Here is a 9,266-nt window from a genome sequence, read left to right as displayed (position 1 = left end):
CTCACCGCATAAAAAGCCACGGCACCGGTAACTAAAACGATAATAGAGTGGGGACGCCGAGTCACGAGAGGAAAAGCTGGGAAAGCTTGTTAGTGTGAGACCGGGGAGGACCTTGGATGCCTTGCTGGGGAGTTTGGACTTTATCCTGTAGAATAGGTGATAAAAATGGGCATTTGGAGGACTTTAAAGAGGAGTGACATAATCAGATAATTCAATTTAGAAAAATATTCTGGAACTGTGTGGAGAATCCCAAAATATTTCCCAGTGGGCCCAATGAACTACCTGGGAAGTTTGTTTTTAAATGCAGATTCCTGCCCCTCCCTAGACCTGCTAATGAAATTGTTTAGGTGTAGAGCCAGAAAGCTCCATTAAAAATGCTTCTTAAGTTAGCTTACATTTTGGGGAGCGGGGAAATGCACAAGTCAGAACTTTAAACCAAACCCATTGCCACTGAGTCTGTTCCCACTCATGGCAACCCCATTCGTTACAGAGTAGAACTGCTCCACAGTGTTTTCTTCGCTATAACCTTAACAGAAGCAGATCACCAGGCCTTTCTGCCACAGCTCCAACAGGTGGGTTCAAACCACCTACCTGCAGGTTACTAGTTGAGCTCAAACCACTTGTGCCACGCAGGCACCTCAAAATCAGAAAGGTACAGCTTCAAATCTTCACAAACACAACAGAGCTGTAATGGGCACCCAGATAAAGAAACACCACCAGTAGCTCAGAAACCCCTCTCTTCCCCTCCAGCCCCTCCTGCCTCCAGCAAGGGTAAACATGATCATTACTTTTTTTAATTGTGCTTTAAGTGAAAGTTCACAAATCAAGTCAGTCTCTCATACAAAAATTTATATGCACCTTGCTATGTACTCCTAGCTACTCATGATCATTACTTTTAACAACCATAGATTATTTTGCTTGGTTTTGAACTTCATATAAATGAAATCATACAGCACATACTCTTTATGTCTGGCTTATGTGTGAGATTCATCCACATTGTTCCAGGAAGTTGTTTATTCATTGTCATTGCCGTAGACTATCAATTTATCCATTCTCTTATTTACAGGCCTTTTGGTAATTTCCAGTTTGAAGCTATTGCAAAAAAAAAAAAAAAAAATGCTGCTATGAGCAATCTTATTCATGTCTTTTGCTTTGTATATTATAACATACCAAGGCCTAAAGATGAATTCATTCATTACCCACTTTTGGAAACCCTGGTGGTGGTAGTGGTTAAGTGCTATGGCTGCTAACCAAAATCCACCAGGTGCTCCTTGGGAACTCTATGGAACATTCTACCCTGTCCTATAGAGTCACTATAAGTTGGAATTGACTCAACAGCAATGGTTTTACCCACTTACTGAGACCCTGACAAGCACTGTGCTAGGATCAGCCCTCATGGAATTTATATTCTAATTGGCACAAAACTGCAACAACCCAAGTGGACAGAAAAATGAATTAAAAATTGCAGTTGTGGTTAATAACTCTGAGGGAGCCAAAAGGCCAAGCTAGAAAATAAGAGGGTTGTGGGGGCGGGGGTGGGGGTGGGGGTGGGATGGGGACCGATTTTTTACATGGTAGCCAGGTAAAGTCCCTGAAGAACAGATACCTGGAAAAAATGCATTGCCAAGCAATGAGTATGAACAGAAGGAAGAGCATTATTGGCAGGAGAAACACCAAGTGCAAAGGGCATAGGATAGGAGACAGTTTAGTCTGTTCAAGCCCAGTGTGGCTGAAACAATGTGAAGAAGGGGAAAGAGGGTGTGACTGGATATAGGATCATATGATGCTGGGTATTGGAGGCCGGAGTAAATTTAGATTTTATTCTCAATACTTTGGAAAGCCACTGACGCGTGTTAAACAGGAAGGTGATGTGATCTGAATTTAATTTTTTAAAAAGGTTCTTCTGGCTGCTAAGCAGAGAATAGATTAAAGGGGTCAATGGAGGAAGTGGGTGGGTCACTTAGGAGGCTATTGGAGTACTTCAGGCAAGATATGCTGGTGTTGAGCCTAGAGGTAATGGCTGAAATACATATGGGAATTGTCAGCAAAATATCACCACATAACCAGTGATAAAAGGTAACACTACCACATTGAGGTAGAGATTGTGTATATTCTGATGTGAGGCATCAAGCACACAGCATTTCTGCCAAAAATGCATAATTTAATCACAAGGAAAACCCCCAACAAATCCAAATTGAAGGACATTCTACAAAACAACTATGCTATACGTCTTGAAAACATCAGTACCATGAAAGACAAAGAAAGGCTTAGGAACTATTACAAATTTGAAGACTAGAGACGTGATAACTAAATGCAACATGTGATCCTGCATTGGATCAAGGACCAAAAGAAAAAAAAATTTTTTTTTCATTTGCTCTAAAGGACTTTAGTGAGGTAATTGATGATATTTGAATAAGGTCAGCAGGTTGGATACTACTACTGTATCAATATTAATTTCCTGATTTTGATCACTGTATTGCAAATATTATTTCAATTGCATCCACAGTCAATGCCCATGGAAGTAGCAGTTAAAAAATCATATTGCACTAGGCAAATCTGCTGCAAAAGACCTCTTTAAAGTGTTAAAAAGTAAAGATATCATTTTGAGGACTAAGGTGCACCTGACCCAAGCCATGGTATTTCCAGTCGCCTCACATGTATTTGAAAGCTGGACAATGAATAAGGAAGATGAAAGAAGATTTGATGCCTTTGAATTACGGTGTTGGCGAAGAACATTGACTATACCCTGGACTGCCAGAATGAACAAATCTGTCTTGGAAGAAGTACATCCAGAGTGCTCCTTGGAAGTGAAGATGGCAAGACTTCGTATCACGTACCTTGGACATGCTATCAGGAGCGACCAGTCCCTGGAGAAGGACCTCCTGCTTGGTAGAGTAGAGGATCATCGAAAAAGAGGAAGACCCTCAACAAGACAGATTGACCCTGTGGCTGCAACAGTGGGCTCAAACATAGCAATGATTGTGAAGATGGCGCAGGACCCGGTTGAGATTCTGTTGTACATAGGGTCACTATGAGCTGGAACCCACCAGATGGCACCTAACAACAAAAACAACGTTGTGAATGTCTAATGGACTCAAACGTATCAAAGATCACGAAGATGGGGAAGAACTGGGCAACGTTTTGTACTGTTACACGTGAACTATGTTGCAGCCTATGGGGCCGCAGCTAACAACATTGTAATTATTTAAGAGAATGCCCTTGTTTTTAAAAAATACACATTAAGGCGTTCAGAGCTAAAGGGACATCATGTCTGTAATTTACTCTCAGAAAAAAAAAAAAAAAGAATTGAGAAAACAAATGTAGTAACATTCTGACCCTAATATCTTGCAACATGTTTTCTCCTTTTAAAATGGGCGACTGGGAGCTTTACAAAACTAATAGTATAATGATACTCGAAGTAACCTATAAGTTTTCTTTTGCTTGGTATTTTGTACACTTCCACTTTCAATGTCCTTTTTTATTACACAAGCTGCACTGTTTCCCAAGGGATGCGGGGCCTTCTCAGCTCTTGTGGCCTTGGTCTCCCTCCTCTTCTTTGTCCTCTTGGGAGATGGACTTCAGCCTGCAAGAGGGCAGCTAGGAAGGCTGCCTGGCGTTTCTGGTCTACAACTTTCTTTCTTGCTCCTTAACTTGGCCAGCCAGTTCCACTAGCCGAGAGATTTTTATGTTTTTTTTTTCCCCCTGTTAAAAACATACAGATTAGAGTCCAGATGTCCCGCATGCGTATCTTTAGTCTAATAAAGAGTTTTTGTAGCTGTTTTGTGATATATACTCATCCGACCATCTGTGGGCTACGTAATGCTTGCAAAAATGATATATGAGCTTTGATGCAAACAGTTGCTTTTTGGGACTCCATGAAGACAGCCTTCCTCCTGCCAGACTTCCCACTGGTGTCACCTGCAAATAAAACTCTTTCTGGCTTGCAGTACGTTTCATGGGCTCCACGTTCCAGGGCAGGGACCCCAATTGCGTAACAAGTTCACATTTGGACAATCTAAGAGAAGGATTTATGGGAATTACCTGTACTAGTTTTACAGCTTTTTTGTAAGTATGAATTACCTCAAAATAAGATGTTACACAAAATCACTGGGGTCATTTAGGGAGAGAATATGAGGAGGAAAACAACGTAATAAGTCATGAAGAACACCAGAATTTAGACAGAACTTGGAAGAGTAAGGAAAAAGATGGAAGAATGTCAAGGGAATTCAAAAAGGATACGAACAGATTATACAATGGAATTCATTAGCTCCCGTGCTCCCCATCCTCAACCTAAAGCCTGCCACCCGCCGTCCCAGATCACCGAAGCCAGTTGCACTCCACAGACGGACCTAGCCCGCGCCGCCACGTTTTCCCTGTGAGCATGCGCGCACGCACTCACTCGCTCGTCAACCAATCGGTGCCCACGTCGGCGGCTCGCTAACCGAAGGGGCGGGCCTGGCCTACTACACATGCGCACCATTGAGCGGGCCTTCTTCCTTCTCGCCGAACGCCGCCAACATGGTGAGTGTCGCTGCTGCGGGCTCCGGCTGTGGAGGCCGTGCTGCTGGACCTCCTCCTCGGCCTGGGGTGCTGAGGCCCAGAACGGCGTCCAGAGAGTTCCAGGCGGCGGGTGATGAGGGTCTCCGGACGGGCGGTGCGCGGGGTTCGGGCTTTCCCGGACGCGGCCGCCCGCGAGCCGGCGAGCGCGTGGAGTGCCCGGCGCGCCTTGGGCCACGCGTGCGCGCCGCCGGCGCTGCATGATTGCGGCGGCGGGTGGCCTGGATGGGCCCGGGCGAGCGGACGGGCGAGGACATGTAGGCCTCTTCCTTAGTCCTGGAGGCCGGCAGAGCTGGGCTTTCTCCTCGGCCACCGCCCTTGCCGGCTTCGTCCATCCAGGTTTGCCAGCGGTGCTTGGGCGTAATCCCGTGGCGTTCCTTGTTGCTGCTCTCAGCCCCGTCGTTTTTGTCCTGCTGAATATTATAAACCTGAGTGCATTTTTAATAATCTCTCCCACCCCCAATTTAGGTGTTCAGGCGCTTCGTGGAGGTTGGCCGGGTGGCCTATGTCTCCTTTGGGCCTCATGCCGGGAAACTGGTCGCGATTGTAGATGTCATTGATCAGAACAGGGTAAGTGGAAGGAAAAATGTGGCAACTTTTATTTCACTTGGTGGGCGGTGGATACCATAGGTGGGAGTGCCCAGTGTGGTAGCTTTACGTTACCATGTAGAAAACAGGACAGGTTTGAGCCAACTAGAACTGCTTGGTTAGAGTATTAACCTCTACCACTTAAACTAGCCGGACCTTTTAACCATTTGCGGGCTGAAGCTTTGGTGAGGTTTAAATGAGTTTTATTATATGTAAAGTTTAGCGTTTAGAACCGTTCCAAGCACATACAAAGTACATTGTGTTTGCTAATTGTCAACATCTGAGGGCATCATACGAAGGCTGTGAACCAACCAAACCAAAGGCTTGAACGAACATAAAATTGTTTGCTGAAAATGTAAGGTTTCAAGACAGAATTGCCAAGTAAATTATATGTTGTACTGATAGTTGAAAATAATTGCTCAGAACACATTTAATGATGTAGAGGAGTGATTGTGTTGAGCAAAATAGTGATGCTGTGATTCAAGTTGAAATTTAAAGACTGCCCAAAAATGATCTTCCTTTTTTTGAGCAGTATACTAACGGCTGCTAACCTAAAGGTCGGCAGTTCAAAACTACCAGGCACTCCTTGGAAACTCTGTGGGGCAGTTCTGCTCTGTCCCGTAGGGTCCCTACGAGTCAGAATCGACTCGACGGCCATGGGTTCCGTTTCGGTTCGGTTATACTTAAGTAGTGGGGGGACAAGTAACCATTATGTTTTGTAGTGAGATCCTTGATTTTACATATTTTAGGCTTTGGTTGATGGACCTTGCACCCAAGTAAGGAGGCAGGCGATGCCTTTCAAATGCATGCAACTCACAGACTTCATCCTCAAGTTCCCACACAGGTAATTATTGGAATTTTTCTTTCTCCTTTTTTAGTACAGTAAACGGTACTGAAGATTGAGAATGATTCAGAAGAGATTTACATTGTAGAAGCAGAACATGCATCATTGACTTTTTTTTTTTTAATTAATTAATCATTGACTTTTGAAATGTTCTAGATTACTTTTCACACTGGGTAGTTCTCTTGCCTTCATTTAGCCCCAGAATCCAAATTTTCTCTTCTGATTACCTTTCAGGATTTCAAACAACAGAGTCCTCCCAAAGAAATTCTGGTCTCTCCCTGAACTTATTTTAGTTACTTATAGCTTTGAAACAAAAATATTAATTGTGTCTCTTTCAATATTGGATATCATTAGCTGAGTGCTTACTGTATGCCATTTTTTATTGTGAAAATACAGTGCAGTATTTGGCAATTCAATATTACATACGTGTACAGTTAAGTGACACCAGCTATGTCATGTGCAAGCATCGCCAGTATCTTTTGCCTACCATGTTATCGTTACCATGTTATTTAAATAATATGTATCGCCTTATTTGATTGATACAATATAGATTATGGAAATTAAAACACTGTCGCATGACTAGTGATCACATGAAAAGATGTTCATCAAAACCACAGTGAGATTTCATTTTACACCCACTAGGATTGGTATGATTAAAAAAAGAAAACAGTTGTTGGTGAGGATGTAGAGAAATTGGGACCCTCTCTCATCCGTTGCTGTTGGAAATGTAAAATAGTACAGCCACAGTTCCTCAAAAAAAAAAAAAAAAAAAACCTGAACATAGAATTACCATATAATCAAGAAACTTTAATGTCCGTCAGCAGATGAATGGATCAGCAAAATGTGGTACATATATGAAATGGGATATTACTCAGCCAGAAAGAGAAATGAAGTCCTGATACCTGATCAACATGTATGAATCTATTAACGACCGTATTCCAGAAGATGTTTGTACCATTCTATTTCCCATTTGGTTTTTTCCCCCTTTACTGAAACAGTAGGGTAAAAAGATAAGGCATGCTGTAAGCTCAGCACTTCGGATAGTGCCTGGCATATGCATCGTAGACATGCAGGTACTGGCGTTTGAACAGCTTTTCGCTCAAAAGTGAATGCGTATGTCCATGCTGCTGCTTTAGTTCTTCCGGAGAGGTTACGGAAAATATGTTTGCCACGGTAGATGTGTGCATATGAAAATGTAATGTTATCAGGTAACCTTTGCCAAGGGCAGTAGGTTGCACCGGAAACGATTGTGCCCCTTTTCCCACACCTTCCCCAGCACTGTGTGTTACCCCTTGGCGTGGGCGAACATTTGTAGTATGTAGATTGTCATTTTCATTAACTGCAAGTGAATTTGGGTATCTGTTGCTGTTGGCCATTTGCATTTCTTCCACGAAGAGGCAGTTAAACTAGTGAATTTCTAGTCATGGATTATTGATGTAGGAGTGTGGCCCTAGACCTTTAACAACACTTTGAGTACAACATTGTTTGGAAGCACTGTTAGGCATCAGTCTTGGGGGTACTTTGCCCAGCTTTATGGCATTAAAGGAGTTTCTGGCGGCTTTCCTTTTCAGAGCACTCTTAAAGATGTCTCATGAAATTCGCTGTTTTAGGGCTAGTGCACACTGGGCTTACTAGGTTTTGTGTGGGTTTTTGTTTTAAGCACATGCAGTTTTGGTACTTGAAATATTTGCATCTGAAACTTAAAAAGGTCATAATTGAATTTTAGGATGTCTGTAAAACTTTAAGCATTTGTTGTACAAAATAAAAATATTAGACCTAAGAATTAACTTTGTCCTGTTCTTTATAAAAAGGAAATAGTTTTTTTTACACATCCACCATTTTGAACAGTATTACTATGTACATGGTCAAAGGTGATTTTTATGTCCATAAAGTAGACTGGTTTGCAGTTTTGATTAAAATTGTGCAACTTTAAAGCCGGTTCTTCGATCTGTGATCCTAACTTTTCTAGTGCCCGCCAGAAGTATGTCCGACAAGCCTGGCAGAAGGCAGATATCAATACAAAATGGGCAGCCACAAGATGGGCCAAGAAGATTGAAGCCAGAGAAAAGGTAACGAGTTGGGATTATTTGAATTATTTTGACCTTTTCTTTTTTTAGAAGGCCAGAAGGTAGTACCAGGGGGATAATTTTTTTTTTCTTTTTACAGAAAGCCAAGATGACAGATTTTGATCGTTTTAAAGTCATGAAGGCAAAGAAAATGGTAAAGTTTTAGAGTTCTTGGTGAAAATACATTTTTAAAATTAAGATCTGCTTACTTGTCTAACTTTGCTACAGGATAATAAGGGAGCAGTAGCCAGTGCCGCTAGCCTCTTGAGTGCTTTGTGCGAAAAGGAAGAATTTATTCTCATTCATTGTGTTTTTACCCTGTTCTAAAGGAATTCTGGCCACCTCTCACAGCCAGTCAACCAGAGGGTCATTGGAGTTTTGGTTAAAACTGAACTCTATTGGAATTGTAGAGAAGGACTAGTAGATAAATGCCTTTTTAAAAAAAAAACAAATTCTTCGACCTATGTCTTTAATTTATTTTAGCTTAAATCTATTACATGTTAATTCCATGGGTACCTAGGATGGTATATGAGTAAAATGTCTTTTTACTAAAAAAGGGAAATTTTAGAATTACAGAATTATTTGTAGTCCAACCCTACAGTTCTTAGCGTACGTGTGTAACAAATACTTTTCTGCTTTGAAATTTTTCAGAGGAACAGAATGATAAAGCATGAAGTTAAGAAGCTTCAACGGGCAGCTCTCCTGAAAGCTTCCCCCAAAAAAGCAACTGCTGTGAAGGGAGCTGCAGCACCTGCTGCAGCTGCTGCAAAGGTTCCGGCAAAGAAGGTGACTGCTGCAGGCAAGAAGGCTCCTGCCCAGAAAGAAAAGGCTGCAGGCCAGAAAGAGAAAGCTGCAGGTCAGAAGGCTGGGCCTCCAAAAGCTCAGAAGGCCCAGAAAGCTCCAGCCCAGAAAACACCAGCTCCGAAAGCATCGGGCAAAAAAGCATAAATGGCTGTTATAAAAGTAATAAAGTTTCTTTTTGACAAGCTGACAATGTTTGCACCTATGGATTAAAGCCTGATGCTGGGGCCAGGATTAAGAGGCAGATTCATATGGAATTGTTAACTCCATCTTTAGAAAAATCAATCCCTTTGTCCTACTCTACCCTGACTCAGTTGGGTAACTAATGTTTCAGGGGAAGGCGTGATTGAGCACCGAGTGATTCCCACCCCACCCCACCCCATGCATATGTCCCATATGTATTTAAAACG

The 9,266-nt window shown here is 42.3% G+C and overlaps 1 protein-coding gene across 1 annotated transcript; it reads left to right on the top strand.

The window, feature by feature from the left end:
- Positions 1-4,375: 4,375 nt before the first annotated feature.
- Positions 4,376-9,049, top strand: RPL14 (ribosomal protein L14). The gene is made up of 6 exons (XM_010589911.3): positions 4,376-4,521; positions 5,026-5,127; positions 5,895-5,989; positions 7,959-8,058; positions 8,156-8,209; positions 8,707-9,049. Exons 1-6 carry the CDS (start codon positions 4,519-4,521, stop codon positions 9,001-9,003), a joined length of 651 nt encoding a protein of 216 aa, XP_010588213.2. The 5' UTR covers positions 4,376-4,518; the 3' UTR covers positions 9,004-9,049.
- The last annotated feature ends 217 nt before the right edge of the window (positions 9,050-9,266 follow it).

Source organism: Loxodonta africana, chromosome 22, assembly GCF_030014295.1.
Source record: "Loxodonta africana isolate mLoxAfr1 chromosome 22, mLoxAfr1.hap2, whole genome shotgun sequence".
Taxonomy (NCBI): Eukaryota; Metazoa; Chordata; class Mammalia; order Proboscidea; family Elephantidae; genus Loxodonta; species Loxodonta africana.
Note: the sequence above shows the minus strand (reverse complement) of the source record. Positions and strands in the feature narration are given on the sequence as shown.

Coding starts and splice junctions, on each gene's coding strand:
- RPL14 (XM_010589911.3), top strand. Junction 5,990..7,958: donor ATCCTCAAGTTCCCACACAG/GTAATTATTGGA, acceptor TAACTTTTCTAG/TGCCCGCCAGAAGTATGTCC. Junction 8,210..8,706: donor TCATGAAGGCAAAGAAAATG/GTAAAGTTTTAG, acceptor GAAATTTTTCAG/AGGAACAGAATGATAAAGCA.